The sequence below is a fragment of the Pristiophorus japonicus genome, unplaced genomic scaffold (assembly GCF_044704955.1).
Source record: "Pristiophorus japonicus isolate sPriJap1 unplaced genomic scaffold, sPriJap1.hap1 HAP1_SCAFFOLD_2156, whole genome shotgun sequence".
Lineage (NCBI taxonomy): Eukaryota > Metazoa > Chordata > Chondrichthyes > Pristiophoridae > Pristiophorus > Pristiophorus japonicus.
Genome location: NW_027251861.1, coordinates 7,835 through 28,543, shown reverse-complemented (window position 1 = coordinate 28,543; position 20,709 = coordinate 7,835). Strand labels below are relative to the sequence as shown.

Here is a 20,709-nt window from a genome sequence, read left to right as displayed (position 1 = left end):
CGCTCCCCCCTCTCTCTCTCTCACCCCCTCTCTCGGTCCCCCCGTCTCTCGCTCCCACCCTCTCTCTCCACTTCTCTCTCTCTCTGTCTCTCGCTACACCTCTCTCTCTCCATCTCTCGCACCCCCTCTCTCTCTCCATCTTTCACTCTCCGTCTCTCGCTTCCACTCTCACCATCTCTTGCTCACCCTCTCTCTCTCTCCGTCTCTCGCTCCCCCTCTCACTCTCACCGTCTCTCTCTCTATATCTCTCTCTCTCCCCCCTCTCTCTCTCTCCGCCTCTCTCTCCCCGTCTCTCACGCCCCCAACACTCTCCGTCTCTCGCTCCCCCTCTCTCTCCATCTCTCGCTCCCTCTCTCTCTCTCCATCTCTCCGTCTCTCGCTCCCCTTCTCTCTCTCCATCTCGCGCTCCCACCCTCTCTCTCCACTTCTCTCTTTCTCCGTCTCTCTTTCCCCCGCTCTCGCTTTCCGGCTTTCTCTCTCCGTCTCTCGCTCCCCCTCTCCATCTGCGCGCTCGCTCTCTCTTTCCGTCTCTCGCTCCCCGTCTCACTCTCCATCTCTCGCTCCCGCTTTCACTCTCCGACTCTCGCTCCCCCTCTCACTCTCCATCTCTCGCTACACCTCTCACTCTCCGTGTCTCACTCCCCCTTTCACTCTCTCCGTCTCTCGCTCCCGCTCTCTCACTCAATCACTCGACCCCCCCTTTCACCGTCTCTCGCTGCCTCTCTCTCTCCGTCTCTCACTTCCCCTCTCCGTCTCTCACTCCCCCTCTCTCTCCCCATCTCTCACTCACCCTCTCTCTCTCCGTCTCTCGCTTCCCCTCTCTCGCTGCCCCCTCTCTCACGCTGTCTCTCGCTCCCTCTCGCTCCCTCTCTCTCTCTCTCTGTCGCTCCCCCTCGTTCTCTCCGTATCTGGCACCCCGCTCTCTCTTCGTCTCTCACAACTCCTCTCTCTCTCTGTCTCTCGCAACTCTTCTCTCTCTCTCCGTCTCTCGCTCCCACTCCCTCTCTCCCTCTCCGTCTCTCGCAACTCCTCTCTCTCTCTCCGTCTCTCGCTCCCACTTTTTCTCTCCGTCTCGCGCTCCCTCTCTCTCCCTCCGTCTCTCGCAACTCCTCTCTCTCTCTCCATCTCTCACTCTCCGTCTCTCGCTTCCCCTCTCACCATCTCTTGCTCACCCTCTCTCTCTCTCCCTCTCTCGCTCCCCCTCTCACTCTCACCGTCTCTCTCTCTCTCTCTCTCTCTCTCTCTCTCCCCCTCTCTCTCTCTCCGCCTCTCTCTCCCCGTCTCGCACGCCCCCAACACTCTCCGTCTCTCGCTCCCCCACTCTCTCTGTCTCTTGCTCCCCTCTCTCTCTCTCCGTCTCTCGCTCCCCCTCTCTCTCCACGTCCCCTCACTCTCTCCGTCTCTCGCTACTGCTCTCTCTCTCTCCGTCTCTTGCTCCCACTCTCTCTCTGTTTGTCTCGCTCTCTCTCTCTCTGTCTCTCGCTCCCGCTCTGTCTCCGTCTCTCGCTTCCCCTCTCTCGCTCTCTGCATCTCTCGCACCCCCTCGATCTCCATCCCTCGTTCCCCTCCTCTCTCACCCCCTCTCTCTCTCCATCTCTCACTCTCCGTATCTCGCTCCCCCTCACTCTCCGTCTCTCACTCCCTCTCTCACCGTCTCTCGCTCCCTCTCTCTCTCTCCGACTCTCGATCTCTCTCGATCTCTCTCTCTCTCCTCCTTTCCCTCCCCCTCTCTCTCCCCCTCTCTCTCTCCATCTCTCGCTCCCCCTGTCTCTCTCCGCCTCTCACTCCCCTCTCTCGCTCCCTCCGTCTCTCGCTCCCTCTCTCTCCGTCTCTCACTCCCCTCTCTCTCTCTCTCTCCGTCTCTCGCTACCGCTCTCTTTCTCCATCTCCATCTCTCGCTCCCGCTCTCTCTCTCTCTCCTTCTCTCGCTCCCCCTCTCTCGCTCTCTCCGTCTCTCGCTCCCTCTCTCTCTCTCTCCCAGTCTCTCGCTCCCTCTCTCTGTTCCTCTGTCCCTCGCTCCCCCTCTCACCGTCTCTCGCTACCCTTCTCTCTCTCCATCTGTCGCTCACACTCTCTCTCTCCATCTCTCGCTCCCCCTCTCATTCGCCGTCTGCCGCACCCTCTCTCTCTCTCTCCGTCCCTAGCTCACCCTCTCTCTCTCTGTCTCTCGCCCTCTCTCCATCTCTCGCTCCCCCCTCTCTCTCAGTATCTCGCTCCTCCCCTCTCTCTCCGTCTCTCACTCCCCCGCTCACTCTCGCTCTCTCGGTCTCTCACTCCCCCTCTCCGTCTCTCACTCCCCCTCTCCGTCTCTCACTCCCCCTGTCCGTCTCTCAGTCCCCCTCTCCGTCTCTCACTCCCCCTCTCCGTCGTTCACTCCCCCTCACCGTCTCTCACTCCCCATCTCCGTCTCTCTCTCTCCATCTCTCGCTCCCCCTCTCTCTCTCTCTCTCTCCATCTCACGCACCCCCTCGTTCTCTCCATCTCTCGCATACCACTCTCTCTCCGTCTCTCACTACACCTCTCTCGCTCCCCCTCTCTCGCTCCCTCTCTCCGTCTCTCGCTCCCACTCTCTCGCTCCATCTCTCGCTCTCCCTCTCTCTCTGCGTCTCTCGCTCCCCACCCTCTCTCTGTCTCGCACTCCCCCTCTCTCTCTCCGTCTCTCGCTTCCCCTCGCTCTCTCCGTCTCTCGCTCCCCTTCTCTCTCTCTCGGTCTCGCACTCCCCCCCTCATCTCCGTCTCTCGCTTCCCCTCGCTCTCTCCGTCTCTCGCTCCATCTCTCTCTCTCTCTCCATCTCTCGCTCCCCGTCGCTTTGTATTTGTATTTGAAAATAAGCGGGAAGGAGGTCATCATGTCACACAGCCCATATGCAAGCTGTCGCTAAAATCGCTATGTTTCTCCCTTGTGTAACTTGCCTTCTTTCAGATGTGGAATAGCAACATCCCACAGCAGTTTCTTCTCCTGTCAGGCAGTCCCCGAATCAATATGGCTTCAAGTTGCATGTAAAGCATTTTTTCTCACATGACATGAAATGCACAGTAAGATCGCGCCACATGTTTGCACGCACCCTCTCGCTTACACAGACAGAAACAAACTAAAATTCCTGCACGCTCCAAAGGCAGTTTTTGAAATTTGAAATTGAAATCAGTGACAGACAGCACATCCCTTTTAAACAGACACAGAATGACCCGGGACTGATAGAACACCATTTTAGAGAGACAGAGAATGACCCCGGCTATCAGCGTATCACCTTAAGACGGATACGGAAACAGAATGAACAAATATAGAGAATTGTGTAAAACTGAGCAGATCGTGCACATTCTGTGGACGAAGATCCCGGGTTCACGTTCAGTCAGATGATCATTCCGATATTTTAGGAAAAATGTAAAGTTTACAGATTTTTTCTACAAAAATAGCGCCTGGAAAAAAATAGGCAGCGAGGAGGGACAAAAGGGAATGTCTGTGATACAGTGGAGCTTCGGCGTGATTAAATAATAAATGGCACAATGCGAAAAGGCAAAGTGGGTGGCAAGCGGGCAATAAAGTAACAAAGAATGGTCCAGAGAAGGTGTTAGTGGGAACAGCAGAACCATTACCAGACAATGGGAGCGGTGCTTATGATCCGATACGTTGAACCTAATGTTGAGGCCAGAAGACTATAACATGTGTGAACGCCTTTTAATCAGACAATGCAGCTTGGCCACCCCGGATTGATTTCCTGTACGGTTTGAATTCGGCAGCCAAGGGACTAATTCAAAAGCCACCTTCTCACATCTTTTCGGCGCTACAGAAACAGGACGCACTCATATTCAGGGCAGAGTATGTTTCACGTTGAAGTGGAGATTGACGCTGAATGTATGCGTATCCCAATGGAGGTGAACTCATACATGCAGAAATGAAGATATATTGATCAATTATTGGCCTGAACCAACCACGGGTTTAGGTTGTCCAATGAAACACAGAGCCGAGTTCATCTGAGTTAATATAGTTTGTAAATAGCTGAGTCCGCAGCACTGATCATTGAGGCTCCACACTCGTTACCAGCTACTAATCTGAAAAAGTTAAATTAATCCTTTTCTTTGTTCCTTTCCATTAAGAAAACCTTTATCCATGCTGATATATTACCGCAATACCTGAGCCCTTATCTTGTGTCATAACTGTCAATTTGGCATTTTTTGGAATGCCTTCTGGATCCTTCGGCTCCCCTTTATATATGATGCTCGTTACATCCTAAAAGCATTATAATAAATTTGTCAAAAACGATTTCCCTTTCATAAAACCAGATTTGCTCTGCGTGATATGATTTTCTACGTGTCCTGATTCAACTTGTTTAACAATGGATTCCAGCATTTTCCTCCAACATTGATATCAGTCTAACTGGCCAGTAGGTCTCTATTTTCTCTCCCACACCTTTCTTGAGTAGCAGTGTTATATTTGCTCAATTCCATCCGAGAACAGCATCAGTAATCTACTGAAGTTTGGAAGATCAAACCCAATGCATCCATTATCTCTGCATCCAGCCCTTTTATAAACCAACATGTAGCCCGTCAGATCTAGGTGGGTTGTCGGCTATTAGTCCTATTCTTTGCCTTGTACTTTTTCTACTTCTATTCATTGCATTAAGTTCCTCGCCCTCATTCGACCCTTGTTTCCCCAAAATTTTTGGTCTGCTTTTTGTGTATTCAAATGTGAAGACTGGCACAAAATAGTTGTTTACCGTTTCTGCCATTTCCTTATACCTCAGAAAGCTTTCTCCTGTCTCAGCTTCTAAGGGACCAAAGATCGCTGTTCCTTTTTACATTCTCGCAGAAGCTATTACAATCTGTTTTTATATTTCTTGCTAGTTTTCTCTCATGTTATATTTTCCACATTTTATCAATTTGTGTGTCATTCTTTGCTGGTTTCTGAAATTCTCGCAATCCGCAGGCTTACGACCATTCTTCGCACTATTATAAGCATATTTCAATGTAATGCTATGCTTAACTTGCTTTGTTAGCCACGGATGGATCACTTTTTCCATTGAATTTTTCTTTCTCTTTCTGTCTTTGCTTCTGTCCGTGTAATAATGAGGGATAACTTGTCCTTCCGACCAGTTCCACCCTAGTTTATATCGGATTATACCCTGAAACATTGTAACTGATGAAATCACCACATTCCGGTGTCCCAATTTGTCCCACAGCTCGTAGGCCGTATGTTCACATTGGGTATGATCAGCCTCCCTAGCTGGTTTGATCATTATTTCCCAATAAAGTTCCTATCGCTTCTTCCAACTTTTGGGTCCAAACTTCAAACTCGTTTTCTAATTCTGTATTTCTATCATTCATCACTCGTGATCCGACTGCGAGTACAGCTGATACATACACCTGAGTTTGCAGGTGCTGTGGAATAAATAACAGGTCCTGAGCCCTTATGAGGTGTGCCTTGAAAGTCTGCATTGTTTGGCTAATTACTTGTCCACATCAAGGAATTGCAATTTTTCCAGGCCCAGCTGTTTTCTAGATCAATGATTAGCTGCTCACTCATTTGTTGCAAACGAATGCAGCTAATCCGAACCACGGTCTGCCTTTTTCCAATCTGATTGCATTGTCAGACACCTTCTTTTGGATGAACCGCTGCAAATTAGCTTCATAATTACAGGACAAAATCGCCTTGACTAAATCCGTCCCACTCAACTTACCCAAGTGTTTCTCTAAGGCTATGTCATTTGTACAGTCAGAAATTATGCGACATTACGAAAACTGGCATGTGTACAAATATCCCTGCACTCCCCAATGGATATCCTTCCGAGAACGATGTACCAGCAAAATGGGTCAGCCTAGAATGTTTTTTAAACCCAAATGAACACCACCGTTTGGTCACACCAGATTTTGCTAAGGTTTCTGCATGCTTTCCAAATTGTTTGACGTGACTTCAATATGGCACAATATTATTTTATTTTGTATTACACAAAGGTGAGCATTTATCAGTAGTTTACAGTATAGAACGAAAATGATATCACCCGTGCTGCCTCAGGTATTTTTAGTTTCCTTTTGATAGGACTCTGAAAGAAACAGTCCAACGCACCAAGGGCCTCTTCCACCTCACCCCGCCTGGAGTATCTTCTGTTCATTGGCCTTTGTTTGGACTCATCCCACTCGAGGTGTCCTCTGCTCGTTGGCCTTTGCCTTAGACTCAAGCCGCTTGGGCTATTCTATGTTCATTGGCCCTTATCTTGTCTGTTCGCATCCGGATCATCCTCCCGTGGGCCAGTACTGCCTGGTCCCTCTCCAGTGTCAGCCCTTGCTCCTGGTACTCTGCAGCCTAACTCTCATAAGTGGCCCTTTTATGCTACTTTTCGAGACGGTACGATGAGTCAATATTGATACAGGTACCCAAATTGGGATCTTTCCAAATGGTGGGATGGCCAATAGGGCGTCGAGTTTATTTCAGACAGAGGAAAAAAGAGCCGTCCCTCACCATATCCATAACTTTGATGGACAAGTGGTGATTGACTAGTCCTCAAGATGCCGTATATTTATGGCTGAACAATTATCGGCCTACAAGAGGGGAAGACGGTTCTTCTTCCATTTTATCTGGGTCTTGCTTTTTCTCAAGTCCTTAACCAGCAACTTTCGAACATGTGATCTCCTATTCTACAAATATTATCCTGTCGCAGGCTTCGTACTTCCAAGAACCAATTGTAAAGACAGTACCTTATCTAGTCCCAAGACCAGTTAGTTGATTCTCACGTTGTATTAATTGCATGAAGTCAGAATGGTTCTTTTTCTCAGTTTTTCATTGCTTGACACATTTTAGACTTTAGGACTATTGTATACGTGTTCGATTAACATGAAAAGGATGAACATATAAAAAAAAGAAAAAATTCTATTTCAAAAATGCATGTGGTACATTGAATCTAAACACAATCTAAGTTTATAAGAACGGTCGACAAACAGTTCGTAGTCATTAAGTACATCTCTGGCTAATGCAAAGGAGATTTAAAAAATACATTTCCAATCCAGGTTTAACATATAGTGGAATGTTGTTTCACAAATGTGCCTGTGATAAGTAGTGCTGCAGTAAATAGTGCAGACTGGAGCAAGAAACTCCCACTCCAGAAATTTCCTCACACATATCTGGGCTGAAAATCCAGTGAAATATAGAGGGAATGCTGCACTGTCGGCGGTGCCATCTTTCAGATGAGTGTTCTGTTCTCCTAGGAGGGCGTAGCGGTCCTATTTCTAAGAAGAGCAGGGGAGTTATCCAGCTGCACAAACCTATATTTATCCCGCAATCAAATTCTTGACGAACGGAGATGATCTTGTTATTGCAACATTGCTGTTTATGTGACCCGGCTGTGTACAAATTACCCGCAGCGTTTGCTACAAAAATACAGTGACTAAAGGTCAAAAATTATGTCATTGGCTGTAAAGCCATTTGCGACATCCGTTGGTTGTGAAAGACGCTATGTAATTTCAATTGTTTCTGTAAATGCGGGAAATATTGAGTTGGGGAGTAATTGAACGGTGGAGCATGTCCGAGCGACTAAATGGCGTCCTGTCCCTGCATTCCTCGGCCTCGATAATATCACAGAACATATCAACGTGAAACTACGGCAATGGATAATACTAGAAGATAATGAATAGAGCAGCGTCGTGAATCCCCACTGCAGCCCACAAAATTCATGGGGAGGTAGATACGCAGAGAGATTCTGCTTCTCACGTGTCAGAAGCTATTCTAATACTGTACAGGTCCCTTGTCACAGTTAGCCCTCTGGAGACGGTTTCAACATCATCTCTAACGTTTGAAAATGTTAATTGGAGTGAAACGAGGCTTATTTCGAGCCCTTTTCTATGGTTAAATTTTTCTACCATAGTTTTTAGATTTTCTTATTCTAGGTGTTGGTGCAAATCCCGACTTCATGCCGTTCTAAAGATATACATTGCTCATTCAATTGCAAGCCTCAACTTCGAGATTGAAAGGGATGATTGTCAAACACCGGGAGTGGGGTAAAATTTGAAATTTGATTGGGAATTCGGGGAAATCACTTCGTGCATCGACAGGAATGAACCGCGTCAAATAACAGGAGGAAAACTGAAGCTGTTTGTGTTTAAGATGCGGCCATGCTGGCAGAGCCCGGCTTTCCGTATATTGTTAGTTAGAAATGTGAGCAATATATTAGGCCAGGGATTTGGGCAGTTCCACGTCAAACATTGTATTATTATTTTGGATATAATCAGTGCAGCACAAACATTACTGTGAAGGGAGTTGACCCGCTGCCAAATGACTGGAAGTAATATCAATGCACCTGATCTTTCATGGTCCCATGGGAAATGTCCCACAATTATAAATGATGTTTTCTCTTTAGCTCTCTTCTCACAATTCGATGGATCTCTGTTTCCAGTGCCAATAGTCATCATCATTTCTCAGACAGAATGAGAGTTCCGTACATTGCCTATCCATTTTCCGTGTTACCACCAATTCTACAGGCAGTAATGATTTACTATCCGATTATAGCAGCCATTGGAATCCCCGGTAAGTGATTAAATTCCGTTACTAAAGTTGTGAATGAATTTGGGATTAATTGCATTAGCTCCCATCTCACTAATTGTCTTTTTGTAACGATCCTTCACAATTCAATTCAGATGCAGAAATTCAGTGACAGTATTTCTCGCTCAACCTTGTTCATTGACTGATCATTTGGTGACTTTCAATTTTCTTTAACCCCTATAAAACCCGCAATTATTTCCCCCTGTAATGTCTTTCAAACTGGTTCCGTTTTATCTGAGAATCGTGTAATGAGTGATTCAATGGATTATTTTAATTCCGTTTTTCCATGCCTGCTCTCCTTTCCCGTAATACTCGGTAATATCTGACAGATTATATTTTACTCAACACTCAGCTTGATGTAAAATGCTCCATTGACTCCCGCTGTGGAGATAGACACTGAAAGCCGATCATGGACATATACCTGGGAATTCGGACAGTCAGGACCGGGATTTGTTCAGTCCCGTTAATCACAATCCACCCGCTGTTCTCCGTCTGGTTCCAGCAAAGTGCCGGATATTATTCCTGGTGATCACAATCCATGCCGAGTGTGGGATTGTGCTCCATGCAGGAACACAGACTCTCTCCCACATCTTCTCCACTGACCGGTGACCAGCCTGTTCTCAGACTCGCCTTCACCCTCCCAGCGGAGATTGTTCTGCCTTCAGCCGCTGGGAGGCAGCTGGTTTCTGTCACATTCATTCCTGCAGCGGTACAGGTCAGACCGGGATCCGTGCTGTGAGAGCGCGATTGAAACAAGGCAGCGGCGCTCTATGCAGCTGTCCTGGGTTTGTCCACATTTAAAAACCCGTTTTAGATTCAATACCTGCATTTTAACCAAAGCACCGTCTCCATGCCGGGTCATGGTCCCTTTATACTAATCGGACACATTTATTGTTCAGACCAAACGCTTGCAGGGTGACAGAACTTCGACTGTACCCTCAGTAAGCCTGTCCGCTCGGTGATCCACACACATTCACTTTAATTTCGCTTCAGATACTGAGAGATAGAGCAATTTCTAGTCACATTTACCCACCCGGTCTCCATATCCCTTCAGCGCCTCTTCCTCTCGCCACGGACCCAATCTGCTTTGAATTCTGACACCGTTTCTGCCTCAACCTCTATCCATGTAACTGAACTCCACCGCCTCCACAATCCCTGTATAAAAAACTTCTCCCGCTCTTTCTTCTCTCTGTTCCATTGTCTTCTATTTCATCTAGTTTCTACAGCGCCTCGTTCTGCAAGACACATCTACTGGAATCAGTCTGCTTCTATCTACCTTCTTCCATATTGTCAAAAATTTTAAACACATCTGCCATATCGCCCTGTAAACTGTGTCTGTATTACATTCCTCTACCTCACATTTACAGGTTATGTGGCAGAGCCCAGTGTATCGAACCAATGTGTATTATCATCCATTGTACCACTGACTAACTTTCCCACTTCAGTTGGGAAACTGAAATCTCACACTATGTCTCCTGAGTTCCGACCACCCTGTACTAATACATTGCCTTGCATGTTTGTGTTTGAAGAAATATGATCAGCATTAAAGTCCAATAATACGGCTGTTGTTTTTAACACTCTGCAGAGTCTGTTTGAAGAGGTTACTCAATGAGAACAGATTGAAGTGAGCTGTCTCACTGTCCCGCTGACTCTCACAAATCTCAGGATCAATGCAGCCTAATGCTCCGACTGCAAGATTCGCCCCTGTATTATTAAGAGTATCTCTCATTATATCAGCTCACATGGTCCATTGTAACATGTGCCGCATCAAGAGTCCCCATCATTTCTCAGAGATCAATACAGTTTGATTTATTGTATTACCATTTGCCGTGTTCCAGTTCTCGGCATGGTAATTGGTGCTCCCGGTAACATGCTTAGTTTGTGAAGCAAAAGCGCCAAATTGTTATTTCCATTCAATATTGTGTCAGCTGCGGTAATTTTAACAATAAATATGATCAGTACTCGGTGCATTGGAATGTCTCTTCCCATCGTCTCAAATTGTATTACATTGTCAGTTAAGTCCCTGCTTTTATAATGTTTTTCAGTCATTATTCGTAAAAATGGGAACCCACGTAATTAGCGGTAATCTTACGACTTGGATCGATAGTTGGTTGCACGGATGGAACCACAGAATAGGGATAAATGTTGAGCGAATTTTGGCTTTTATCACAAGGGGGAAGATATTTACAACTGAGGAAGTGCTGTTTTCGCTGTACAGAGATTTTGTCAGATCTCATTTGGAATATATTCGTTCAGTTTTGGGCAGCATATCGCAGGATAGATGGATTGGCCTTCGAGGGTTTTCTGGACAAGTTAACCAGACTGATACCACGATTTAAAGTATTCAAATATGAGAAAAGGTTTCATAACCTTGCCTTCTATTCCATTGTGTTTAGAAGGGTGAAACGTGATATGACCGAGCTATTTAAATAGATAAAGGTGTTCGATCGTGTAGAGGCACAGAAACTGTTTCCGATGGCGTTTTAATCTAAACCAGAAGGCATTATCCTAAAATTGGAGGTCGGCCATTTAGGAGTGAAATCAGTAAACACCTTCCCACACAAAGTTTAGTCGAAATCTTGCACTCCTTCTCCCAAAATCCTGTCAATTAATGGTCAATTGTCAATTCACAGACTCTGAGCGATAGATTTGTTAAGGTCAGGGTATCAACGAGTATTGAACCAAGACGGTAATTGGAGTTAGGGTGCCGATCACCCATGGACTACTGGAATGGTGGAAAAGGCGTGTGGGGAAGAATGATCTAATCCTGCGTTCCGATATGTCAAGCACCAGAGTCATCATTTCTGCAATGAGATTTCCGGTAATCGCAGTGTATCCAATTTCAGTGTATCTGAATGTTCTACACGAACAAATGTCCGATGATATTATTGCAGCCCATAGAGTTTCCAGCACTCATTTTAACAGGTTACCGATTGCATAAATCCGTGTCTCGCTGTGTTACCTGGAGGGCCTGGTCATTGCTCTGTCGGTCCTGAGGTGATTATTTGTCAGATTTGGGTCACTATCGGTAAAACCGAGAATATCTCTCCTCCATTTTCTCCAAACTTTGCGAGATGTTTATTGATATTACAATGTTTTTGAATCTCCAACTCAAAATCTAACATTGTTTTAAATGGAATGTCTCGGAGTAATGCGGTTCTAAGTGAGAATGAGCGCAGTATTATCACAGAGGGATGTCGTTGGAGTGTGAAATTGTTTCAGTTAATCGTTAGCAGCGTCAGGAACCCCTCGCTAATGTTCTCCTCTTTGCATGCTCTGGGTAACTTATCTACCTGGCCTTTAACTGTAACAGCCGCGGCTCCCATCTGAATCAGAAGTTTTTGGGTTTAATACCCTGTCGAAAATCTAGTCTGACATTCGTATGACTTTCCCATGGCAGTTTTTACGAATAACGCAAATCTTAGGCAACTTTACCAACCAGTTGTTGTTTTTGTGGACATTGCTGCAGCATATATATACATTTAGTTACATTACAAGGTATGTTACGAAGTTGTAGAAACCAGTCTCCACCACATTCATCTTCAACAACAAGTGTGAGTAGATCATGGAATTATTTGTCTCAAAGATTGAGACCACCCAATCATCTGCCTCTGCCCCTTCTCTTCCTTCCTCTAGCGCAACGGGTCAAACGTCCTCTAAGTTTCCAGCCTGCCCTATCCATGAAGTCGCATCTCTCTCAAGTCTCTCCCTGATCTGCCCCTCTTGACATCTCCATGCTCATCTTATCCATGAGACCCACTTCCTGCTCAATTCATCTTGACCCTATTCCCACCAAGCTGCTGACCAGCCAACTTCCTTTTCTGGCTCCCGTGTTAGCGGACATTGTTAATGGTGCTCTCAGCCCAGGTCCTCTCCTCTCCTTCAAATCTATCGTTATCACCCCTCTCCTCAAAAAACAACGCTTCACCACACTGGGCTTGAAAGCTACTGCCCCCTCTCCAACCTTAATTTCCACTCCAAAGTCCTTAAACATGTTGTCGCCTCCCGGAAATCCATATTTGAATCTCTTCAGTCTGGTATCCACCATGCCACACTACCGAAACTGCTCTTATAAAAGTCACAAATGACATCCTTTGTGACATTGCCAAAGATAAACATTCCCTCCTCATCATTCTCGACCAGTCCCAGCCTTTGATATGGTTCAGTACTCCATTTTCCACCAATGCCTCTCCAACTGGGTGGGAGTGCAGCTGCCTGGTTCCATCCATATCTCCCTAATCGTAGCCAGAAAATCAATTGTATTCGCTTCTATTCTCACGATAAATCGTTGCATATCGTGTTCCCCGGGAATTTATCATTGGCCCCCTCCTGTTCTCCATTATATGATGCCTCTTGCCGACATCATCCGAAAACACAGCTTCAGTTTCCACATGTAGGCTGCTGATACCTAGCCCTACCTCACCCCCACTTCTCTCGAGGCCTCCAATGTCTCTAAATTGGCAGACTGCTTGTCCGACATTCAGTACATGTTGAGCAGAAATGTTGTCCAATATTGGGAATATCGATGACATTTTCTTTGGGTCCCGCCACAAACTGGGTTCACTAACCAACGACTCGATTCCTCTCCCGTGCTTCTGTCTGTGACTGAACCAGACAGTTCGCAATCTCGCTAGCCTATTAGAACTGGAAATAATCATCTGGCCATATATCTGCAGCATAACTAAATCCACCTGTTTCCACCTCCATAACATTGTCCGTCTCCGCCCCTGCCTCAGTTCCTCTGCTGCTGAAACCTCCATCCATGCCTTAATTACCTTTAGTTTACACAGCTCCAACATACTCCTGGGTGACCTGCTACATTCTACCCTATGTAAACTTGAGGTCATTCAAAACTCGCCAGTGCATGTCCAATCTCGCACGAAATCCCACCTGTGCTCGCTGAGCTACATTGATCCCGGTTCAACAATACCTCGATTGCAAAATTCTCATTCTGTGTACAAATCCCTCCATGGCCTCGTCCCTCCCAATCTCTGTCATCTGCTTTACCATCGCAACCACCCAATATGTCTGCGCTCCTCAAATTCTATCCTCTTGTGCATCCCTGATTATAACTGCTCAAACATTGGTGGCCGTGCCTTCAGCTGTCCGAGCCCTGAGCTCTGGAACAGCCTTCCTAAATCCTCACCGCCTCTATACCTCCCTTTGTTCCTTGAAGACCGTGCTTATAACCTCCCTCTGACCAACCTTTTGGTCATCGGTCGTAATTTATTCTTATGTGGCTCGGAGCAAAATGTATTTGTTTTATCTTGTAACACTCCTGTGAAGCGCCTCGGGAAGTTTTATAAAGGCGCTATATAATTAGAAATTATTGTTGTTGTTGTAATAATGTTACAATTGTTGAATTAATTAAGTGATTTGACAAATACTGAACAGGGGACATGATTTTAGCAACTTTTATGCGGCTCTTTACGTCAGATACATAAATTACTGACTGATTTGGCCATTTGCAAAGCCCAGTCGGAAATATGATCTCCTCATATCTTCGCCATTATTTCATGCAACTCACCAGTTAACAACTCTGTGGAGCACCGTCACCACACGGACTGCAGCGGTTCAAGGAGTCCTATCTCCGTCTTGTAAACAGCACAGGACGGCCCATTTCTTGTGTTTGATTCAGAGTTACTTTGTCCATTTTTCTCTGTAGATTTCCATTATACTTCTGTATCCATGGTAACCACACGCCCCCCCCCCACCCCACATACCACACACTCATACTTAACTATATTAATCATACATACCCATGTGATTTAATTTCCAGCTAAGACTGTATTGTCTAAAAACAGTTGAATGGGAATGCAGTTAATTATTTCTACACCAGCCGACTTATCTTGCTCAGGATATCTTTTCAGTGCCGATGTTTCTTTTGTCTATATAGTCTCTCTCTCGCTCTCTGCCTGTCTCTATTTCTTTACAAATGAACACGTGGAGCTCTTTACGTATATCAAGTTGGAACAACTGCTATATGTCGCACTATCCTGCACACCAAAGGAATCCGAATCAAACACTTCTGAGCATATCTTACATTGTTGATAGATTGCGCTGGAAGCTGAGGTACATATAATGTCCCACATCCGCTGGGATGTACTTCCCGCTAGTCTTTCTCACCAGAGAGACAGATTCTCCATGTTGCTATATGCCAGATTTATATTAAAGATGGATTCTGCCAATTCAGAGCTAAGACCTTACCACGGAGCCTTTCTGAAGCTGAATCTCGGCAGGTATCTCCTGGGCTGGACTGCAGGCTCTATTGTCACTTGTACTGTATCTTTGCTTCGGTCTAGAGATCGCCACCCACAACTCCCTCTGAAGTTTGCTGCATTATTAGAGTCGTCAAAAGCGAGGTGAAGATTATGCCCCTTGTGCCATTGTGTACTTTGCAATGTATATTTTTCCTAGAATTACAGAAGAAGGTGTAAGATAAGGTTGTTTGTTCATGATCACATCTGAACTTATCCCCCTTGTGGTTATTGTTAGAGTTTGTCCAGATGGGGGTTGCACTGTACAAGACCCCAATGTAAAGACCTGCGATTTCGGCCAAAAGTCAGTTGATCAGATTAAATGTTTATCTTGTGGATTATAAACGTAACTGTTGCAACTTGGTTGAGTTCAAAAATACCAATTTCCCTATTATCGCGGTGTTTGACAGTAGTTTGTCCAACGGTCTTTACTCATAGCCTCCAGTCTGCGAATACAACATGAGAACTCTGAGCAATTTCTTACCCACACCTTGTATCCGCGCCCCTTTCCTGCCCACTGACCCAAACCCCGCACTTTATCTCAGCCTCGTTTATTCCCCTTTAGCATTCACTGCATTTCAACAGGCGTCATTCTCACCGCTCCTCAACCATCTCCCAATTTAGAATTGACCATTCATGACTTATTTTCAATTCGTTTTCTGTTAATTTCTTCTTCCGTCACTGAACTGCTAATTTTCGCAATTATCCATAACTCATTCTCACACTGTCCATTTATTCATACATTTAAATGGCCAGTAGTTTACTCGGATCTCCGGTGGATTTCTACCCCACTTTTTGCGAAGTTGCAGTGGCAGAAGGGTAACAGCTCCGAGGAAATTTCCAGAGTCTATTTGCATCTTAAATAAACTTTGTGAAGTCGTTTATTTTCGCGTTTTTACCCCACAGTCACAGATATTTAACATTGCAATTGTATGTTAAAATCCTGTTCAGTTACACAATTCTAGCAGCGGTAAAGAGTTCAGTTCCAGTCCCCAGATCCTGCAGTAAAGTACATTTCACACCAAATCCTGTGTAACTGACTCCCTTGCTGTAACCTGACGGCTGATTCCCTGTTCCTGTGTGTTTCCCTTTTACAATTAATGTGGTGACGATTGTAATCCTATCCCGGGGAAAGTGCGGTCTCTCCAGATGTATCACTCGCTACCTGGTGACCATGGCAGCGGCGGATCTACTGGTCATTATCACTGATGTGATACTGTTTCGGATTAATGATTATTTTTTCCCGACTACCTTCCTGTACATCACACCTGTGTGTTCTTTCCGTGCAGCGCTTATGCGTGCAGTCACCGATATTTCTGTCTGGTTAACAATCGCTTTCACTTTCGATCGTTTTGTTACCATTTGTTGCCAGAAGCTGAGGACTAAATATTGCACTGAGAAAACTGCATCCCTGGTTATAGGAACCGTGTGCCTGGTGTTCTGTATAAAAAACATCCCCTGGTTCTTTATATATGAACCCTACTATACAATCGACAATGTATCCTGGTTGTGTAATGCAAAACTCGAGTATTACACTGTAACTGCTTGGGTAGCATTTAGCTGGATTCACCGCTGTTTTACACCACTGCTCCCAATATTCCTGATACGGCTGCTCAATGCTCTGACTGTAGGATACATTTTGGCGGCCAGCAGAGTCCGCAGGAGGCTGAGGGGCAGCAGGAATGATGTGAATCACAATGATCCGGAGATGGAGAAGCGAAGGAAATCCATCATATTACTCTTCGCTATATCCGCTAACGTCATACTGCTCTGGATGGCGTATGTGATATTTTTCTTATTAATGCGAATTACAAACCACTATTATTCTACAGGTTACAATGACCCGATGTATATTGCAGACTATACCAGCTACATGCTGCTGCTTTTGAGTTGCTGTACAAATACGTGTATTTATGCAGTAACCCAGACTAAATTCAGAGATGAGCTGAAAAATGGGTTGAAGTATACTCTGAGAATAATATTTAATTTAGTTCAGGAAAGAAAGGTTCAGAGCAATTCCCAACATTAGATCTGCATTGCATCACATATCGTACCCTTAGTTATATTTTACCTGAACCTCAGCAGGCTACAACTCAGGCCCAGGCTTCTTCAGACATAACACTGGGCAATATCTGACAAGGCCTGCGGTTTCCAATGTAAGTGTCTGTGAACAAGGTAGAAGAACATTATGTAGACAGTGGGTTATAACAGCGGTGGTGGTTTAATTGAATGAAATCATGCTCCTGGATACAAAGAGACACAAGTCCCAGCATTGAGGTTTAGGATGTTGTGACCATGGAATGTTCATTGCCGGATGAACATCAGAACACGTGGGTTATCCCAGTCAGGAAGTGAATGATAACTGTGTTGGTTTTTTGTGTGTGGAAATGCCTGGAGAATAATAAACAGATCATTATATCAATCAGCATGTATTGTCTTTGAAATTTTACATTCTCCAGTTCACGAACAGATTCTCCATCACCTGCGGCTCTGTGGAATTTATTGGAAATGAAGTGATGTTGATTGCGGACGTGAGTCCATTGTCCTGGTGTCTGTGAACGGTGGTGTTTCCAGCAGCGAGTCCCCTTTCCCACTGTCTATGTACAATGGTGTTTGCAGAGTAACAACACCACTGGCAATGAGAACCACTAGCACGGTGTGTGGACAGCTGCAGACTCTTCTCAGGAAGAAATGACCCAGGTGGCCATTGCCTGCTGTCAGATATCTGTGACCGCAGGTCAGATTGGGCACTGTGACAGCAATGTGATTCTAACCTTGTGAGCAGCAAAATAGTGTCGCTTTCATCGAGCTCTAGTTCACCGAAAACATACTGAAGCTCACTTTCTGCAGCAAAACCCCGTCATTGTCCTAACTCATTCGCTGCATATTCAGTAATAGAGACCAGTGATCCAGACCCAGCTGAAGTGTGTGTGAATGTGAGGCTCAGTGTGTGAGGGGCCAGCCTCAGGGTCCACTGATCCAGACCCAGCTGAAGTGTGTGTGACTGTGAGGCTCAGTGTATGAGGGACCAGCCTCAGGGTCCAGTGACCCAGTCCCAGCTAAAATGTGTGTGACTGTGAGGCTCAGTGTCTGAGGGACCAGCCTCAGGGTACAGTGATCCAGACCGAGCTGAAGTGTGTGTGAATGTGAGGCTCAGTGTGTGAGGGACCAGTCTCATGTTCCAGTGATCCAGACCCAGCTGAAGTGTGTGTGAATGTGAGGCTCAGTGTGTGAGGGACCAGTCTCAGGGTCCAGTGATCCAGACCCAGCTGAAGTGTGTGTGAATGTGAGACGCAGTGTGTGAGGAACCAGGCTCAGGGTCCGTGATCCAGACCCAGCTGAAGTGTGTGTGAATGTGAGGGTTCAGCGTGTGAGGGACCAGCCTCAGTGTCCAGTGATCCAGACCCAGCTGAAGTGTGTGTGGATGTGAGGCTCAGTGTGTGAGGGACCAGTCTCAGGGTCCAGTAATCCAGACCCAGCTGAAGTTTGTTTGAATGTGAGGCTCAGTTTGTGAGGGACCAGTCTCAGGGTCCAGTGATCCAGGCCCAGCTGAAGTGTTTGTGAATGTAAGGGTTCAGTGTGTGAGGGACCAGCCTCAGGATCCAGTGATCCAGACCCAGCTGAAGTGTGTGTGAATGTGAGGCTCAGTGTGTGAGGGACCAGCCTCAGGGTCCAGTGATCCAGACCCAGCTGATGTTTGTGTGAATGTGAGGCTCAGTGTGTGAGGGACCAGCCTCAGGGTCCAGTGATCCAGAACCAGCTGAAGTGTGTGTGAATGTAAGGCTCAGTGTCTGAGGGACCAGCCTCAGGGTCCAGTGATCAAGACACAGCTGAAGTGTGTGTGAATGTGAGGCTCAGTATGTGAGGGACCAGCCTCAGGGTCCAGTGATCCAGACCCAGCTGTGGGCAACGCAGTTTAGGAAGGTTATGAAGGCGTTGTAGAGGGTGCCGAAAAGATTTACGAGAATGATTCCATTCATGAGGAACTTCAGTTACCTGGATAGATTGGAAAAGTTGGGATTGCAAAAGGGATAGAGTACAAAAGCAGAGAAGTGCTGCTATAACTGTACAGGGTATTGATGAGGCCATACCTGGAGTACTGCGTTCAGTTTTGGTCTCTTATTTAAGGAAGGATATACTTGCATTGGAGGCAGTTCACAAAAGGTTCACGAGGTTGATTCCTGAGGTGAGGGGTTTGTCTTATGAAGAAAGGTTTGAGTAGTGTGGGCCTCTACACATTGGAATTAAGAAGAATGAGGTGATCTTATTGAAACATAAAAGTTACTGAGGGGGCTTGACAAGGTGGATGCAGAGAGGATGTTCCCACTCATAGGGGAAAGTAAAACCAGGGGGCATAGATTCAGAGTAAGGGGTCGCCCATTTAAAACGGAGATGAGGAGGAATTTCTTCTCTTGAGGGTTATAAATATGTGGAATTCTCTGTCCCAGAGAGCTGTGGAAGACGGGACATTGAATATATTTCAAGCGGGGATAGACAGATTTTTGAGAGATTCTGGGAGTAAAGGTTTATGGGGAGCGGGCAGCGAAGTGGAGCTGAGTACATGATCAGATCAGCCACGATCTTATTGAATGGTGGAGCAGGCTCCAGGGGCCGTATGGCCTACTCCTGCTCCTATCTTTTTTGTTCTAATGTTCTTCTTTTACTTTAGGTTACAGAAGTTCACTTTACAGGGTATTAAATGGGGAGGATTTGTCGACCAGTGGCTCGAACCAAACATCACATTCAGATCTGATGGAGTCACACGATACACCGAGACCTGAATATCTTCGGCCTTTGACCATCCAAGCAAAAAACACTGTTCACAGCGGGGAGTAACTATACACGTGCTGTATGTGTGGGCAAGGATTCAGCCGATCATCCAACCTGGAGAGACACAAGCTCAGTCACACTGGAGAAAAACCCTGTAAATGTGGAGATTGTGGGAAATGTTTCAACTACCCGTCCCAGCTGGTAACACATCGGCGAGTTCACGCTGCGGAGAGGACGTTCACCTCTCTGAGTGTGGGAAGGGATTCACTCAGTTATCCCACCTGCTGATGCACCAGTGAGTTCACACTGGGGAGAGACCGTTTATCTCTCTGAGTGTGTGAAGGGATTCACTCAGTTATCCCACCTGCTGATACACCAGTGAGTTCACACTGGGGAGAGACCGTTCACCTCTCTGAGTGTGGGAAGGGATTGACTCAGTAATCCCAGCTGCTGATACACCAGCGTGTTCACACTGGGGAGAGGCCGTTCACCTGCTCTGAGTGTGGGAAGGGATTCACTCAGTTTACCCACCTGCTGACACACCAGCGAGTTCACACTGGGGAGAGACTGTTCACCTCTGTGATTGTGGGAAGGGATTCACTCAGTTATCCCACCTGCTGATACACCAGCGAGTTCACACTGGGGAGAGGCCGTTCATCTCTCTGAGTGTGGGAAGGGATTCACTCAGTCATTGAAATCAGGCAGAGAATTCCGCAGGTTCACAATTCTCTGAGTGAGTTATGTATTCTGAAAGGTGAGGGGATTTAATGTCAGCTTTCCAGGCCCCTGTTTATTTTATCTTCTCTCTGATCCAATTATCTCTCAGTTCTGAAGAAAGACCTTGCCTGAATTGTGAAATGAAGCGAATGTTTCTCCAATGTTGGTATTACTGCAGTACTGATGTACACCAGCAGCTGGTGATATTGTACTGTAAAACTTTACTGACCTTTGCCCAGCTCACCATCCTGGCTGTCAGTGGTCTACAATGGGCTACAAGGGAAGGTTAAACACTCTGGGGTGAATTCTCAATTTTACTTCCCACAACTCGGGTGTGAGCGGATCGGCTCCAGGTTTACAGCCCGCACGGAGGAAATATGAACATTCAGCTCTTTAAAGCGAAGGTTTACAAACTCCGTGTCTCTGTGAAGAGAGATA

At 46.1% G+C, this 20,709-nt stretch overlaps 1 protein-coding gene across 1 annotated transcript; it reads left to right on the top strand.

The window, feature by feature from the left end:
• Positions 1-8,412: 8,412 nt before the first annotated feature.
• Positions 8,413-19,565, top strand: LOC139245220 (probable G-protein coupled receptor 139). The gene is made up of 3 exons (XM_070871133.1): positions 8,413-8,512; positions 15,882-16,746; positions 19,454-19,565. Exons 1-3 carry the CDS (start codon positions 8,413-8,415, stop codon positions 19,563-19,565), a joined length of 1,077 nt encoding a protein of 358 aa, XP_070727234.1.
• The last annotated feature ends 1,144 nt before the right edge of the window (positions 19,566-20,709 follow it).

What these genes read in the sequence shown, in the direction of transcription:
- LOC139245220 (XM_070871133.1), top strand. Translation starts at nt 8,413, where the DNA reads ATGAGAGTTCCGTACATTGCCTATCCATTTTCCGTGTTACCACCAATT. An exon ending in AGCAGCCATTGGAATCCCCG is followed by an intron (nt 8,513 to 15,881) that starts GTAAGTGATTAA and finishes TCCCTTTTACAA; the next exon opens with TTAATGTGGTGACGATTGTA. An exon ending in GAGCTGAAAAATGGGTTGAA is followed by an intron (nt 16,747 to 19,453) that starts GTATACTCTGAG and finishes CTTTTACTTTAG; the next exon opens with GTTACAGAAGTTCACTTTAC.